Source organism: Myotis davidii, unplaced genomic scaffold (assembly GCF_000327345.1).
Source record: "Myotis davidii unplaced genomic scaffold, ASM32734v1 scaffold663, whole genome shotgun sequence".
NCBI classification, from domain to species: domain Eukaryota; kingdom Metazoa; phylum Chordata; class Mammalia; order Chiroptera; family Vespertilionidae; genus Myotis; species Myotis davidii.
In genome coordinates, this window is record NW_006295816.1 from 3,893,815 (window position 1) to 3,910,789 (window position 16,975).

Below are 16,975 nucleotides of genomic sequence, written 5' to 3' on the forward strand. Positions count from 1 at the left end.
GCCGCATCCCCCGTAGCATTCAAGTGGCTTTGCCGTGAGGGTCGATTCCTGTAAGTTGCTTTCCCGGTGCATTGCTCTCGTCAGCTTTGCTCTCGTCAGCTTTGCTCTCGTCAGCTTTGCGTATTAAAAATTAAATGTTCCAACGGTTTCCTTCTGAAATCTGCCTGAAAGCAACGCACAGGAGCGGGAGGCGCAGTTCGGAACCACCGCGGAGATCTACGCCTACCGCGAAGAGCAGGATTTCGGAATCGAGGTGGTGAAAGTGAAAGCGGTCGGGAGACAGAGGTTCAAGGTCCTGGAGCTGCGAACACAGTCGGATGGGTAAGGGCCGCCGCCCCTCGGAGCTAAGCAGATGTCTCCAGATGATGTGTGGTGTGCTGCTCGTGTTTCTTTACTCCCCTCGCCTTCCAACTCCCTAACCTTTGACTAGTTCTTTCCCTGGAAGCTGTGGCCCGTGGTTCCCAAGTTTGCTGTGCATCAGCCACCGGGATGTTTGTAAAACTGCAGCAGCCCAAGCGCCTGCCTCATGCCCATCCTGGGAGCGCCTCCCCCAGGTCCCCAGACGGAGCTCCCTGGAGGTCAGGGCAGCAGGCAGACCCACAGGGCAGTGCCATCGGGCGTGGCTCTGGGCAAGAAAGGGTGCGGCTCACAGGCCTCTGACTGTGAGGAATTGTGGGTATTCTGTTTCACCAGTTACTTGGCTCAGCCCTTACAAGGCATCTAAACGCATTTAAAAATCCAGTCCACCTTAATGTATCCTTTTTAACACACGCACACACATGCACGCGCGCGCGCGCACACACACACACACACACACACACACACACACACACGTTTGTCCTGATTGCTGCGGGCATACCTCGTGGGCATGGCCTGGACTGTGGCACAGGGGACTCACCTGTGGAGAAGGACGCAGGCTCTGGGTTCTGCCCAGGACACTCAGAGTGGACGCTCACACGCTGAGCACACGGCACTGACACAGGACGTCTCTCTGTCTGTCTCCCTCGAGAACAATGGCTGAGACTTTTGCCTCCACACTTAGGCCCAGACCTTCCGCCTGAGTGGGTGGAAGGTGTCCTGAGGGCCCTGCCCTGAGCCCCGAGAAGCTGCTTGTCACGTGGATTGCACTAACACTCCGTTCTCACAGTGCTTCCTGGCCTCATGTGCATAAAATATTTATTATTAGTGAGCACTGTTCCAGAAACTAATGGAAACTGATTGGGGGAGTGCATTTCTGAGCCTGTGCTGGTATCAGTGACTTTTGATTGTGGAAAAGCCGTTTGAACACAAGAGGGCAGCAGACCGTTAACTCTGACGCAGGTCAGGGCACAGCCTCCTGAGGAGCACGCGGCCGGGCTGGGCAAGCTGCGTGGGTGAGTGGCCGACACGGGACACGGCAGACCTTGAGCCTGGTACCCAGGGTTTTGAACTCCGTCCAGCGCTCAATGTGCTGCTTGACCTGTCAGCCTGGCCTGCCGGCGCCTCGCCCAGCACCAGCACGGGGTGCACTGGCGCCTCCTCCCGGCAGAGCCTGCAGGCCCCCAAGCAGACGGCTCACACAGCCCTCCGGTGGGTGGCCTTCCCGCAAGGGCCCGCAGCAGGGCCGTCTCAGGTAGCCTTCTGGAAGTGGGGCTTTGCTGTCGTGAGAGTTGAAGTAATGTTTAAGTAAAAAACATCATGTGTATTTTGATGCTTTGCACGTTCAGGTTAAACGTTTGATGAGAAAAGAAATGCACACGGAAGTCAGGACTGCAAGTGTTTCTCTGGTCTTTCCAACTCCTCCCCGGCACGGGGTCTTGTTTTCCGTTCCTTTTTCTCCCGCTCCTCAGGGTGGGTGATTGGAGGGAGATGGGAGATGGGACGGCGGGTGTCTAATAAATTAATTTACAAGCATCAGGATACGCACCAGTAGTTGGTTTCGTGTTGATTTTTCACCTTAGCTCCATTTATAGACTGCATACTCACCTGAAATGTAACCATCTTCCTTTCCGTCCCCCTGAGGTCGGTAATCCGTTCCGTAGGTTATCCGGTTTGAACTTTGGTGTGATTTATGAGACACAGTATGTTTGAAAAACTTCTGTATCCTAACGTCAGCATTTGATGAATGTTTTTTAAAAAAGAAAATTTTGAAAACCTTAGTATTGAAAATTAGCCTCATGTTTAGTTTGAGTTAGTTTACCTTAAAAGTGACCCCGTGCCTGGTCCTCGCTCCCAGAATCCAGCAGGCGAAGGTGCAGATCCTGCCTGAGTGCGTGCTGCCCTCCACCATGGCCGCCGTGCAGCTCGAGTCCCTCAACAAGTGCCGGATGGTGCCCGCCACACCCGCCTCCCGGGAGGACCGGCGCTCACACACGTGGTGGCAGAAGTACCAGAAGGTGAGGGCTGATGTCCGCGCATCTGCAGGAGACACAGGCGCGTGTCCTTTGGCTAAACCCTTCTTTCTCTGAGAAAAACAGCGGATGAAGCCTGTTTCTACTCATTTGTGAGAGGCCTCCGTTCTGAGTAGAAATAGTATTTATGCTTTCTGCCTGCAGGAAAGATCGCTAGATTCTAAATCAGAGTAAATTGGCTTTTGAGATGTACCTCTTAAAAACCTGGGAAGTTTGCATTGTAACCTGATAAACCCTGCGTTGACCTCCCTTACTCTGTGTCCAAGAGCGTAATGAAGGTTTAATTTTGATGTAAATGTGTAGGATTGTTCATGAAGCGCCTCTGGCAGGGTCAGTGTGCACCACCCTCCTGTTCTTGGGGGTGAATGCACCCCGTTTCAGGACTCCCTTGCAGCTGGCGGGGGGTTGGGGGAGGCATCGGCTCGTGACTGGTTCCTGGGGACGCACTGACCTTGGGAGTCTGTGTCTCAGTCCCGGTGTCTAGAAGATTCCTGTGGGAAGTTATCACGGGGAGGCTCCCAGATTCCCGCAGCCGCGAACAGGGTTCTGAAGGGTGGGCAGTGCTGACGCTGCAGGTTTGCAGGCAGCCGTGTGCTTTCACGCCTGACTGGCTCTAGCAGGCGGGGCGATGGCAGGGTCACTTGAAGTCGCTGTGTGGAGCACACCCCGATGGGACGGGCTCCTGGACAGGTTTGGGGAGCTGAGACCCTGTGCTCAGCTTTGGGGGCCCATGGCTTGTTCAGTTCACAAGGCCGGGGCGGCGTCGAGGGGGGCCTGACCCAGGCCTGGCCTTAATCCGCTCCCAGGCATGGGGTCTCTGTTGTGTGGGATCACTACCGAGTGACTTCTTTCTGGTTTCAGAGAAAATTTCATTGTGCAAATCTGACCTCGTGGCCCCGCTGGCTGTATTCCTTGTATGACGCGGTAAGTGACTCACCTTCAGCTTCCTGCTCTGGGGGAGCCGCGGCACACCCAAGGCCTTAGAGGAAAACATGGCTCGTGCTCACCGTGTCGCACGCTCAGGCTGGGCTGTTCCCTGCATTTGAGAACAGGCAGACGTCCCGCTCCTGAAGAGGCTGTGCCTGTCGTGTGTAGGATTTTTGCTTTTCCTGGTTTCTTGTTTTTTTAAAAAAATATATTTTTATTGATGTCAGAGAGGAAGGGAGAGGGAGAGATAGAAGCATCAGTGATGAGAGAGAATCAGTGATTGGCTGCCTCCTGCACACCCCACACTGAGGATCGAGCCGCAACCCAGCCATGTGCTCTGACCAGGAATCGAACTGTGACCCCCTGGTTCATAGGTCGATGCTCAGCACTGAGCTACGGGCCGAGCCTTTTCTGGTTCCTCGGCCCTGGTAACCTCAGGACCAGGTACAGAGATGATTTAGGGCAGTGATGGCGAACCTATGACACGCGTATCAGAGGTGACAAACGAACTCATGTTTTTGGTTGATTTTTTTTTGCTGAATGGCATTTAAATATATGAAATAAATATCAAAAATATAAGTCTTTGTTTTACTATGGTTGCAAATATCAAAAAATTTCTATATGTGACATGGCACCAGAGTTAAGTTAGGGTTTTTCAAAATGCTGACACGCCGAGCCCAAAAGGTTCATCACTGGTTTAGGGTTTATCAAGCCTTTGACATTTTGTTGGGTCACATGGTAGTTACACTTAGAAAATTAAAGAGTCCTTTAACAGTGTTTTGGACTTTTCTAAACAAGTATATTAACATGTATCTCTTGGTCCCTAGTTGGTGTGCTCTCGGTCACATCCACAGTGGTTTTGCTTACGTTTAATGCCCAGCACCCCCCCCCACCCCCCGCTGATGCAAAACCCCCCCGACAGGCTGTCAGAACAGGTAGAGGAATCTGGGTTTGTAGACACAGACTGTGCGAAGCGTGGTTTCTGTCCCTTTCTCTGAGGTTTGGGGCAGATCACTGGAGTGTGTGACATGGGCAGTGTGGCTGCTGCGCTCGGACCCCGTCCACACTCCACACAGTCACCATTCCTGGCAATCATGGTGCCCGCAAGTCCCACCTGGGGCTCCACAGTAGGTGCTGAGCTCTTAGCACCTGCACAGCCACGGAGGAGACCGGTTCACAACCAGCACCCAACACGGGCTTTGTGCGCACACTGTGAAGGGGTGGTGAGCGCTCGCTCCTGCGTGTGGAAGTGCCTGCAGCTCACGGCCTCAATCCCGGGTGGAGGCAGGAAAGGCTTCCTGGGCAGGAGAGGAGGCTGGTGCCCCTGGAGCCCAGGGTGGGCGCCTGCCAGACCCAGAGCCAGGGTGGCAGCTGCCAGGCCCAGCTGGGGCTTGGGTCATCCCCCAGGAGAAACGACGCTGAGCTGGAACGCAGGTTTCACTAGTGAGGGGTGTGTGCGTGTTCTCGGAGCTGTGGAGAGGACTGATTGTAAATGCCTGAGCCTCATTAGGGCTCCTTTGTTTACAGGAAACGTTAATGGACAGAATCAAGCAGCAGCTGCGGGAATGGGACGAAAACCTGAAAGATGACTCTCTCCCTTCAAATCCAATAGGTAGGAAATGTTTATTGAACGGAACCAAACACATGCGGCTTCTTAACTAGTGTTTCTATCAGCTTCGAGAAGGACATACATTTCTTTTGCTTTGAGTCTTTAAAAACGAGTGCGTTTAGGAAGTGGGATGACAGGTGAAACGCTGGGACCCCGTTTCCCACGGGCTCTCCCTGCTCCATTCCCTCCCCTGGAGGCGAGCTGGCTGACAGGACCCTGCTCGGGACCTGCACACGTCACCCTGTGCTCTGATGGGTGCTGTGTAGCCGTTTTCTGGTCTCAGCAAATAAACTCCTAATGTGTCGGACTTTGTGTCTAATCTAAAGAAGGCACTTAGAGGAGCGAGGCAGGAAGCTGCACTGTGCACCTCCCGAGAGGAGAGGAGAGGAAAGGACACGCGGGGCGGCCGGTCTGCGTTAGCGGCTGCAGGTGTGAAGTGTCCTCTGGGAACCCTAGAGGCTTTCAGACACCGCTTCCCAAGTTTAACCCGGGAACACCCGCCACGCCTCCAAGATTTTTCTTACAGAGTAGCTGCTTGTCTCCCCATCGACGACGTGCTGAGGATCCAGCTGCTGAAGATCGGCAGTGCTGTCCAGCGGCTGCGCTGCGAACTGGACATCATGAACAAGGTGGGCAAGCCCCCAGCGCGAGGCAGCCGGGAGCACGTGGCTCTGGGGTCCCACCCGGGGCCTGCAGGCGGCACAGGCCTGCAGTGAGGACTGGAGGGGACAGTACAACCTGAGTATGTCCCTGGGGTCGTGGGAGCTCCAGCCGTTCGCCTTCCTGAGCTGTGGGCCCGTGTGTCCGCTTGGTGTGGACTCGGCACCCGTGGTGCCAGCCTCTCAGCCAGCAGGAGGGGGTAGGATGCACTCGGCTCCTTAGGGGGTGTCTGTGACCTGTCATCGCATCATCATGTGAGTGCGTTTTCTCACTAACCTCCTCTTACTTTCCAGTGTACGTCTCTGTGCTGTAAACAATGTCAGGAAACAAAAATAACAACCAAAAATGAAATATTCAGGTGAGATATTTATTACATTTTTAGTAAACTTCTGAGTACATTTTCCCAGCTGTCTTAACACAATTATTGTCAAAACTATTTCCACTGCCCGTACACTTCACCTCTAGTTCCTCAGCAAGTGAACTGTGAGGGCCGGCGGCTCCCTCAGCCCCAGCACAGGGACCAGCAGCGAGAGCGGACGTCTGCCTCAGTCCCTGCTGGGATCTGTGTTCTAGGGCAGCAGTTCCCAGCATGGGGCACACGCCTCAGGGGGGCAGTTTGATTTTTAAATAGGCAATTTGAGAATGAGTTATTAACTGAATTTTTTTGCATCTCTTACGGCTCTAGGGCAGTGGTCGGCAAACGGTGGCTCGCGAGCCACATGCAGCTCTTTGGCCCCTTGAGTGCGGCTCTTCCACAAAATACCGACATCTGTGCAGGGGCCACAAAGTTTCATTCGCATTGTATGTGCACGCCCGCACGTGGTATTTTGTGGAAGAGCCACACTTAAGGGGCCGCAGTGTGCCAACCACTGGTCTAGGATATAGGAAGGACCTACCATGCCTCAGGCCTCACAGTCCGTCCTGTTAAACATCGTTTTGCCACATTTGGCCCCGATCAAGCAGGGAATGCTCTGACCAGGCTGGTGCTGAGGGAGTGTTTGAACCGTTTATGCCGCTTTCCTAACTGCTGTCTGCAGTGCCGGGCCAGCCGGGGAGACGCCCTGGCCGCACTGACTCCCATGCCGGGAGCAGAGCTGTGCCCTCACGGCGTTGTCTGCAGCAGGGCTGAGGCTAGCGCTGGTCCTCTGGCCAACATGGAGTGGGGTAGGCTGCATAACCTGGGTGGGCTGCCAGCTCCTGCTGTCACTCTAAGGCTCTGCTTTCATGTAAAGCTAACAGGTCAGAAATCGTAGCTCTTGTAGCCTCGCTTCTTGGTCAGCCCATAAGAAGTCTGTCGGAATGAGGCTTCCCCCTCCCCATGTTGTGCTGACTGACCCTGTGCTGTCTGTTGCAGCTTGTCCCTGTGTGGGCCCATGGCGGCCTACGTGAACCCCCACGGGTACGTGCACGAGACGCTGACCGTGTACAAGGCCTCCAACCTGAACCTGATAGGCCGGCCGTCCACGCAGCACAGCTGGTTTCCTGGGTAATGTCCTGGGGACTTTCCCTTTCGGCTTTGCCGTAACTGGGCACAGAGGTTTCTAAGTAGCATGGCTAGAGTTATAGCCTGAAGTAGACCATGGAATGAATGGTTCTGTCTCCATGCCCTTCATGCCGGGAGGGGCTGGCGCCTGGCCAGGGCTGTCCTTGCATCGGCTCCCTGATGTGGGGTGAGGAGGTGGGTGGCCCTGCGGGTGCCCTCGGGTTAACTGCACTGCCCGTCCCTGCCACCGGCAGCCTCCACCTGGGAGCCCGGGCGGGTCCCTCAGCCACATCCTCTTCAAGGGCCCCGAGTGTCTCTTCTGCCACATCTGGGTCAGCCTTTCTTTTTTGGACAAAATGAGCTGAGCAGGAATTAGTGGTTTTATTGTTACAATGGAGCTAGAACCATGGCAGTCGGCTTAACACCCTTTTCAGTCCAAGGACTAAAACTAGAATTAACGTGTTAACCTAAATTCTAAGCTTGGGAAAGCTCGGGTGAAAGGGCTGCGATTCCATGGTTTGGCGTGTTTCCCTGAAGAGCAGAAACACCATGGCGTGTATTCTTATGTTACTGATTTCAGAGAGGAAGGGAGGCGAAAGAGAAACACCAATGATGAGAGACTATCATTGACCGGATGCCTCCTGCATGCCCCACACTGGGGATGGAGCCCACAACCCGGGCCTGTGCCCTGACTGGGAATTGACCTGTGACCTGGTTCATAGGTCAGTGCTCAGCCACTGAGCCACGCCGGCTGGGCCTTGGCTAGTCTTTGACGGAGCCTTCCTATTTCAGAAGGTCCAGTTTCATGAGAACTGCTCACCTGAGAGCACTCCCTCTGGGGCAGCTGCCGCGAGGCGGTCACCTGTGTGGTCACACAGGAGCTGGACCGCGTGCCCCGCAGAAACTCTGGGTGTGAGGGGCGTGCAGACCAGAGCTCCGTGTTCTCCCTGATACTGACAATAGGGCCCTAGGGTGTCTCTCCCTAAGCTGGAGGCACAGAGATGGCCACTCGCTGACCTGCCCTTCGCCCTTCCCGCTGCAGGTTTGCCTGGACAGTCGCCCAGTGCAGGGTCTGTGCCAGCCACATCGGATGGAAATTCACAGCCACCAAAAAGGACATGTTACCTCAGAAATTTTGGGGTTTGACTCGCTCTGCTCTGCTGCCCACAATCCCGGACACCGAGGACGAGCTGAGCCCTGAGAAAGTTGTGCTCTGCTTGTAATGGTAGGGCCCCGGGCACTTCACAAGCTGTGGCCCAGGCAGTCCCCTGTGGGAATGCCCGCTACTGGCTCCCCAGCACAGCGGCCCGGGAGGGAGATCCACTGGGACACCTGGTTTCCAGGAACGCCCACCTCCACAGCGTGTGCCAGGGCCCCGTGCAACCTGGGGTCAGGCAGCTCGTCATGGCTAGACACCGTCCCGCACAGAGCACGTGACACTGCTGGGGGCAGCCCTGTGAGGCCGCGTGCAGAGCGGCAAGTGGTCCGTGTCCCTGAGGGCCATGCTCAGGCACCTGGTCCCTGTTGAGGGGCGAGGCAGTGGGTAGGGCTTCAGAGCCCTTTACAGGCCTGTGTTCCTCTCAACTTCTCGTGTCTCTGAGATCCTGGTTTGTAAATATTAGAGTTGAAAGAGGCAGCTTGAGCCCCAAAATACAGTTTTCATTTTTTTGTGTGTTTGTTAGTAAAAACCCGGTATTGTGTGCATTTGCTCAGTGTCTGAACTGTGACACCGCTGGTTCTGCTCCCAGTGCAATTGGGACCTAGACCACAGAGACGATAAGGAGCAGATGCTCGAGTGCGTCCCCTCCGGGGGGCCAGACGCTGTCTTAGGCTGTTTTGTTCAGGGTCAATTGAAAAAAACCTCTAAGTAAATTTTAAGAGCAAAACTAAAACACGTTCTCTGTTTAAGTGATGTGAAGTGCCTACGCGAGCAGATGGCGTAGGTGTAAGAAGTAACGGAGACGACGTTCTCGCTCCGCTGTTCGCACTACCTCTGCTTGTACACGGGGGCTCCCTGGGTGTCCCCCATTGGTGTGAGCTGTGGTGGTCTTGCTAGTCCTTTGCTGCTTCACCTAATTCACTGGGGAAAGTTCAACTAAGGGTAAAACATGAGGCCAAAACCGACTTGTCTTTTACCAAACGTGCACTGTGCCGACTGCCTCGCCCAGACGCCAGCGGCCACCCTGCACGTGCCACCTCGTTCCAAACTCCATACTGTTTTCCCCCGCTTTCCTGTGCCCCAGTGACCGCCAGGACCCGTGTCTGCCCGTCGCTCTGCACACCGTGCTGAGGCTAAACCAGTGAGGGCGGGACACGGCTGTGACATCTGCCCCTGAAGGTGTCATCTCAGAATGTTCCATATTGCTCACTGACACTTGCAAATAAAACTCTAATTAAAGTAAACACGTGCATGTCCTACTTTAAAGAGTGTGATACGTGAGGAACCCAGACGTGAAACCGCTAAGCCTGCACACCTTCCCCTGGGATGCAGGGACGCCGTGCGGTGGGTCCTGAGTGTGTCAGCGAGTGCTTCCCAACACCTGCACCCACAGACCTGGTCTGGGCTCCCTCCCGCAGAAGCCCCGTTACACCAAGGTTTCCACACCTCCTCTTAGCCGGGCTTTTACAGAAACATGGCTACTGCCAGTACAAAGATGCTCTGAGTGGCTACACAGAAAGGAAAACCAGTTATAAAATGTCAGGGTACAGCTAAAGCCTACACAGGTTAAGATGGGCAAGGCAACTAGCCTTCTCTCAGTGGGAACTGCCAGGAGAGCGCCAGGTCAGGGCTGTGACAGCAGCGGACACTCCTGTGACGCGGGGACCGTGGGAGGCCGTGTGCAGAGTGGCACGTGCCGTGCTCCCGAGGGGAGGCAGCCTTCACCTCGTGTCTGAAGTACACGACTCGCAGAGTGTAAAAGGCTTTATTCTCTGAAGACCCTCAGCTGCCTTCAGCTGCTCCTCAAGTCTCTCAAGCCTCCCCAGGGCAGAGGCGAGCGGCTTACCGAGACGTCCTGCTGGGGGCGGCTCCCACGGCCTCAGCTCTTCTTTATGTGACTCAGCAGCTCGTCCTTCTCCATCTGGTAAACTGCTGCAGCAGCACCCCGATTTCCTTCCCGGAGGAGATGCCCGCCTTCCTGATGTCGTGGCCGCTGACGGGAAAGGAGGGCACGGACCACTGCTGCAGGTCCCGCAGGAGGCCGGGCTGGCCCTGGTACTTCAGCAGCTCCCAGATGCGGGCGGCGGCGTCGGGCTCCCTGGACTGAGGGCCAACATCACACAGTGCCACACACATTAGAAAGCACACTAACGGCCCCCGCCTAGAGTTACATACATGCTCAGTGGGAAACTCAGTTAAAATACATGAAGTCCACAGAACATGTTGTGGGTCTTCGTGTTAATAAAGTTAGCTTTGCTCAGCCAGTGTGGCTCAGTGGTTGAGTGTCGACCTATGAACCAGGAGGTCGGGGTTCAATTCCTGGTCAGGGCACATGCCCGGGTTGTGCACTTGATCCCCAGTGTGGGGCGTGCAGGAGGCAGCCAATCAATGATTCTCATCACTGATGCTTCTATCGCTCCCTCTCCCTTCCACTTGGAAATCAATAAAAATACATTAAAAAAACAAAAAGTTAGCTTTACTATTAGGACGGACTGCACTGACCACGATCGGTATGCACTTACGTCTATAATGAAGTCCTGGTAGGGCTTCAGTGGTTCGGAACTATCCGTTGCTTTAGTTAAGTCATTCCTATATTTAACTAGAAACAAGCCAAGGTTTTTCTCTTCTTTGGAAATCTTCAACCTCAAATCCAATTTTGTGACATCGTCCTGCACTTTGAATAACGAGGCCAAGAGCGTCATTGGCTTTGGTGAAAGTCCGTCAACATTCCTACTGACTCTGTCAAACTCTTCCAAACTTGCATTAGCAGGTAAACCTGTCGGGACAGGAGCACTTCTCACTCGTCTGTACGGTGGTTACATTTAGTGAACGACACCCACACGCTACACCGGCCACTGCTCTGTAGGCGGAAACGCCCGTGGCCAGGGCTCAGTGTTGGTCCAATTGGTGCCCTCCACCCTCAGGGACTAGTGATGCTGCCGGCCTCACCCCCGCACCCTGCACACCGAGGGGAGCTGTGAAGCATCTGTGTCCATTGACTGGCTGAGCAGGGGGCAGAGATGGTGATCAGGCCCAAGGGACACAACCCAATGCAAACTCCTGGCCACTCACTGACGTGCGACCATAGGACACCCGCTCCTTCAGCCCTGGCGGGGCTCGGCTGGTGGAGAATCACCCGTGCACCAAAAGGCACGAGTTCAATTCCTCCTCGAGCATGTATGGGAGACAACAGACCAATGTTTCTCTCTCAAAAAACCTTAGAAACAGGTGACGATTTAATGAAAGAGCATCCATCTGCTCCAACAACTGTCTGTAGTCGAACTATCCAAGTTTCCCCACACAAGATGCACAGATAACCCGTTCTTTCTGAATGTAAATTATAAGTTACTAAGAAGTTGCTCTGCCTGCCTCTCTGAGTGCCCTGCATGTGGTCACTCACCAAACCAGCCTCATTAGAAATAGGCTGTTACTTTCATCCCCAGGTTTAGATTCAGAAACTAACAGGCGAGGAACTAACCCGCGTCACAGAGCTGACAAGTGGCAAAGGCTCATTCAAACCCCGGTCTGGCCGCAGAGGCCACTGTCCCGCTAGCCTACGCTGTGTCTGAGTTGTCCCCCACCCGTGACAAAACTCTCCTACCTCATCCTCAAAGTTTATTTTAAAATATCCCACTGCTCCTTTGAGGATTCACCTGAACTAAACACATGCCCTTACGGAATGCTGAGCCGGCGTTCCACCTCCCCCAGTGCAGACCCGTGCGGCCGGCCTCACCTATGTAGGGAGCCACGTCGAGGTCGTAGATGAGGTGAACCAAATGACTGACGTGATTTCCAACCAGAATCTTTTTCAGTTCCACCCAAATCCTCTCTCCTGATATTCCGCCCAGGCCTTTGGCATTTTCTGCAATTGCTTCCAAAGTCTCAGGGTCGTGGTCACCAGGTTTGTCTACAATCCTCCCATAAAACCTACAAAACAGAATTCAGTGGATCCCACTGTCGGCACACCAACCAGGAAGCTGTTTCCGACCTCCCGGCACCTTCCCCACCTAGTGAGTCACAAACACACAGCCACCTAGGGTCTGTTCTCTACCTTCTCTTTTTTCTACATGAGAAACCCAAAAGCCAATAAAATACAAGTAACTTCTTAAAGCTGGCAAGAACCAGGCCGCCCGCCTCACTCACTTCTGTCACCGAGGGAGTTGGGCGGGGCATCCAGCGCAGTCCCTGAGCTGGGACAGGGGAGTGAAAAGGGCGTTCTTGTCCAGGCGCACAAACAAGGCCAAATTCGACCCGAGCACCCCAGCCCGAACGCTGGCCTGCCTGTCACATCGGGAACGAATGACCTTTCTAATGTGACGTGCCTGTCCCTGACGCTGGAGTGTTCACAGCATCTCAGATCTGACCCCAAACCACCCCCGTTCATCCGTTCACCCTTGGCCACTCACTTGGGATGTCACCGCTTCGTGCACTGACTACTGTACACGTCACGGTCAGAACCATATTCCGGTAATAACTATCGATTTTACAAGTTCTTACCTGAAATATCTTAAAATTCGAAGGTAATCTTCTTGTATCCTCTTTTTAGCATGCCCAACAAATCGCACTTTCTTATTTTTTAAGTCTTCATAACCATTGAAGTAGTCATATAAAGTACCATCAAAGCCTGTTCGTCAGGAAAGGAGAGAACAGTGACAGATGAGAACCGGGAAGCAATGTGGCAGATCCACAAATGGAGCATCCCTCAGCCGTGAAGAGGGATCAAACCTGCCACCTGGGATGTGGGCGGCCCTGCGGGCATCAGGCTAAGGGAGTCAGCCAGACAGAAGCCAATGGCAGTGCCCTTGCTGCACAGCTGGCAGGCGGCGGGCGGCAGTCGACTGCAGCCACTTTGCCCCGGTCTCTGAGGCAGCCTCGTGGTTGTGGGCTGCAGGGCGGGCCAGGAACCAGGGTTCCCGTGGCGGGCACACCAAGGACCGAGGTGAACACTCATCCCCACGTTACCCAGGAACATGGAGTTGACAGTGAGGTCTCGGCGCTCGGCGTCCTGCTGCCAGTCCGTCGTGAATTCCACCTCCGCGTGTCTTCCGTCCGTGACCACGTCAATCCGCAGGGTGGTGATCTCAAAGTTTTCGTTCTGCAGCTGGAATTACAGGGTTTTCAAAATGAGGCTTCAGACTCACCGACGGGTGGAAACAGTGCGAGTCCTGACATCAGGCAGTTCTTTCTTCTCAGTCGGGTGGCACACAAGCACCCGACACAGAAAGGCACCTGGGACACGCACAGACGGAGCCACAGGCTATTTTCCTAAAAAGGTGAGTCTGATACAAAAACGGCCACTGGGACAAGTGAGGAGACAGAGGGGAGAAGCCCTTACAACAGTGGATCCCGCTGCTTCTGTTTCAAGCCAGGCTGCTCTCTGAAACCTTCCTACGGACCCCGTGTGCAGAGCTATGTCAGTTACAGGCTGTAACCACTGAGCGAAGGGCTGACAGAGGGGAAACGGGGAGCACAGCGGGCAGCTGCTCGCCCCTCATCAAGGAGGCTGCTGGGAGGCCTCCGTCCACCTTGGCTGGAGGGACCGTCTGCAGCGGTGAGAAGCCGAGTAGCTTCGTGACTGTGGCCTGCGCTGAGCCGTGAGAACTCAGCAGCACACGGACATGCACGAGTGAGAGGAGAGACAGCTGCAGTGCAGTGAGGAAGGGGCGGATGGAGAGAGGCACCTCCACGGAGCAGACATGGCGGGGAGCAGCAGGGAGCACACAGGGCAGGGGAGCAGCACGGGGTCTCACATGCACACGGGCGCCTCGAATCTCCGCACAGGAACTGGGAGCCAAGCGAACCCTCCACGGCTGTTCTGGAATTCCTGTCTCACCCACTCTTCCCTAGGGACCAGCTGGTCTCACTCCGAATTCCAGAACGCAGGAGGCTGAGGCACAGGGAAGCGGCAAGAAAAGGGTTTGAGATGTGAAGGCTCTTTGAGACCTGCTGTAAACACAGGGCTCCCAGGACGCCGCCTGCACCAGAGCAGTTAGCCCACTGGAAAGGCCCATCAGGAGCAGACACATCTTGGACGGCAGACGGAGAGGATCATGGGAGTGATCACCACGATGAAAACAAGATGAAGTGAAAAAAGTGACCAGGACCTGCACCCCTTCCCCCACCTGGTTTTTAAAACGCCAGACAGCGGGCTCCGCGGATTTCCCCCAAAGACACGCCCTACCCATAGCGACGTGGGTCCAGAGACATAAACTCTCCAGGTATTTTACAAACCCCAGGTGACACCTAACGCCAGGAGAGGGCCCAGGACTCCCCATTTAAGTCAAAGGAAAGACAGAAACCGCTCAGAGGAAGGGACAACACTGTCTACGCTGCCCTAAGGGAAATAAGATAGCAGGAAGCTTTCAAAAGAAATTTTCTAGAAAAGACCATCAGGAACTTGACAAGATTTGCAAACAGAATAGAAAGACTGGGTGGTCCAGTTACGGCGACCTGTGGAAAGCAAAGGGAAAGATAAGAGAATATAACAGAGGAGACCAAAGGCAAACTAGGTTCGTCCCCGTGGTCCATGCCCAGCATCACAGGAGTTTCCGGGGAGACAGTGAACCAGGGTGAGTGAGGAGGACGCCGGAGGCCCACCTGGGGCGCTGTATGGTCCATGAGAAACAAATGCAACGTGAGGCCCGTCAGCTTGAGAGTGAAAACACCAGGGAGGGAAAGACCACAAAGGCTTCCGGAAGGAGCACCCTCAGACACCCGTGAAGGGGAGGCGCGTCCAGCCGAGATTTCTCCGGAGACTCCGGGAAGGGCCGCCCCAGTTCCGAGTGAGGACTCCCCACTCTAAGTCCACAGCTACACAACCACCAGACCAGAGTGAGGGCGCCAGCAAGTAAGAACGCCAGGCATCCAGGACACAGGCCGTGGAAGAGGGCGAGGAGGTTCCCGGGGCTGACGCAGGGGAGCTGGGGCAGCGGGCGGGCGGCCCGGACCGTCCAGGTGAGGGCCCGGAACAAGGCCTGAAGCTTGGTCGCTGGATTGCACTGAGAGGACCCTGGCAGCGTGACAGCCCAGGACAAATCGGGGCACACACACGGACAGCAATGTCCAAGAAAAACGCTGTTAACTGCAAGGAACATAAAGTCACGTGACACCAGAAATGTGGTCACAACAGGCCTGCGATGCAGCCATGCACAGGCCACAGGGGAGCACGGGACGCTGACTTAACCCAACACCAAGGACGATGCCCTGAGAAACCGCCGCAGCTGGTGTGGCACATCCCCCTCCCTCCCTAGTAGGACCTCAAGTCAACAGATCCCACCTGAAAACTGGGAAATCAACACGAAACACCAGGCACAGAAAGGTGTTCTGGAACCTGCAGGCAGCAGGCAGCGGGTAAGTGCAGAGGAGTGGTGGGAAGGAGTGTTTCCGGGAGGAGAGGGGTAGGGGGGGAGGGGAGGGGAGCAGGAAGGCTGTCTCTCAGGAGCCTGGGTGGTTTGTCACTAGGAAGTGTAAGCTGGGAAGTCAGGACCGGGCAGCGCGGTGGCTGCCGGCGCCCCTCACCCTGGCCGTGACGGTCCCGTGCTTCTCGCCCTTGTTGTTGATCATGCGGACGCCGGCCGCCTGGAACAGCCCCTTCATCTGCTCGGGCGTGGCGGTGGTGGCGAAGTCCACGTCCTGCGGCTTCACGCCGGACAGCAGGTCCCGCACGGCGCCGCCTGCTATCCGCAGCTCGTGGTTTTCTTTGGCAAATAACTCTGATGAGAAAGATATTTTTATTTCAAGGTGTTTCCCCGAAGGACCCGGGGCTACGTGGTTTTCCAGCCTGTGAGAGCCGGCAGGACCCCCGAGCGCCTCCTGTGGGCGTCGGAGGACAGGCCCACAGGAAGGGAGGGCCTCAGTGAACGACCCTCCCAGAGCCACTCCACTAGGGACGCTCTCCTGATGGTCAGTTCCGTGATGCAGGACGAGGCTATCTTTCCGTCCTGATCACACGAGAGGTACCCGCTCCCGCTGCAGGCCGACGCCCGGCTCACTCAGCTCACACAAGCTTGGTGCACACGGGAACGGAACTGTGGTGGGGGCTTCATGGAGAGTATATTTTTAAAAAGGTTTCTTCCTTTGAGGCAGGGTATATGGCAGAACTGTGATCGATGAAAACTACAGAAACCATCACGGAAGCCCACCCCCACCAGACTAAGGCTTAGACCCTGCACAAGACCAGCTGGGCCCCAGTGGCTCATCTCACCCAGCATCACCCTCGCCTCATTAGCAGCTACAGAGGCACCTGAGCCACAAGATTGGCAAGGGAAGCCCATAACCGATCCCCTGAGAAGTCTCCACCCCAGTCCCTGAAAATCGGTTAAATGAGCCTCACTAAAGGAAGTCAGCCCACTGGGCGGGGCTGCAGTCTGTGGAGGAGCCCGCTGCTCGGGCTTCACTCAGAAACTCTCACCTCTACACTCTGGCTCTGCTCTGAATTCTTTCCTGCCCAACCCACAGCGGGTCATGCACCCGGGAATGCCTGTTCATCTCCAAATTTATAAAAAACAACAACCAGTATCTAAGCAACTTTTGGCAAAACCTGCAAAAACGGGCATGTTTAAGCGAGTGGCCGACCCTGGACTGTACGTAAGTACTTGGCACACAGAAAAAACACGCTTTGTGCTGGCCATGTCTTGCCTCTTGTGATTTCGCTATCACTTGGAGTTACCTTTCTCTCCCTGGACAAAACCAACAAAAGCCGGCAAAGTGGCCGAACACGAACCGTCTGCTTCTCGGTGTACACAGGC

General features: G+C 55.1%; 2 protein-coding genes across 2 annotated transcripts in view; one reads left to right on the top strand and one right to left on the bottom strand.

Moving 5' to 3' along the window:
* The window catches only part of CRBN (cereblon), a 10,777-nt gene extending 1,302 nt beyond the window's left edge, over window positions 1-9,475 (top strand). The window contains 8 exon segments of the mRNA XM_015568360.1: window positions 172-321; window positions 2,216-2,375; window positions 3,252-3,314; window positions 4,845-4,929; window positions 5,440-5,555; window positions 5,880-5,944; window positions 6,941-7,072; window positions 8,112-9,475. Of these exon segments, the coding sequence (XP_015423846.1) occupies window positions 172-321; window positions 2,216-2,375; window positions 3,252-3,314; window positions 4,845-4,929; window positions 5,440-5,555; window positions 5,880-5,944; window positions 6,941-7,072; window positions 8,112-8,292 (952 nt within the window). The 3' untranslated portion in view covers window positions 8,293-9,475.
* A 501-nt stretch (window positions 9,476-9,976) lies between these two features.
* The window catches only part of TRNT1 (tRNA nucleotidyl transferase, CCA-adding, 1), a 7,322-nt gene continuing 323 nt past the window's right edge, over window positions 9,977-16,975 (bottom strand). The window contains exons 2-7 of the mRNA XM_006770486.2: window positions 15,747-15,940; window positions 13,191-13,329; window positions 12,726-12,852; window positions 11,962-12,155; window positions 10,751-11,004; window positions 9,977-10,331 (exon numbers count right to left, since the gene is read on the bottom strand). Of these exons, the coding sequence (XP_006770549.2) occupies window positions 10,128-10,331; window positions 10,751-11,004; window positions 11,962-12,155; window positions 12,726-12,852; window positions 13,191-13,329; window positions 15,747-15,940 (1,112 nt within the window). The 3' untranslated portion in view covers window positions 9,977-10,127. The remainder of the gene's footprint in view (window positions 10,332-10,750; window positions 11,005-11,961; window positions 12,156-12,725; window positions 12,853-13,190; window positions 13,330-15,746; window positions 15,941-16,975) is intronic.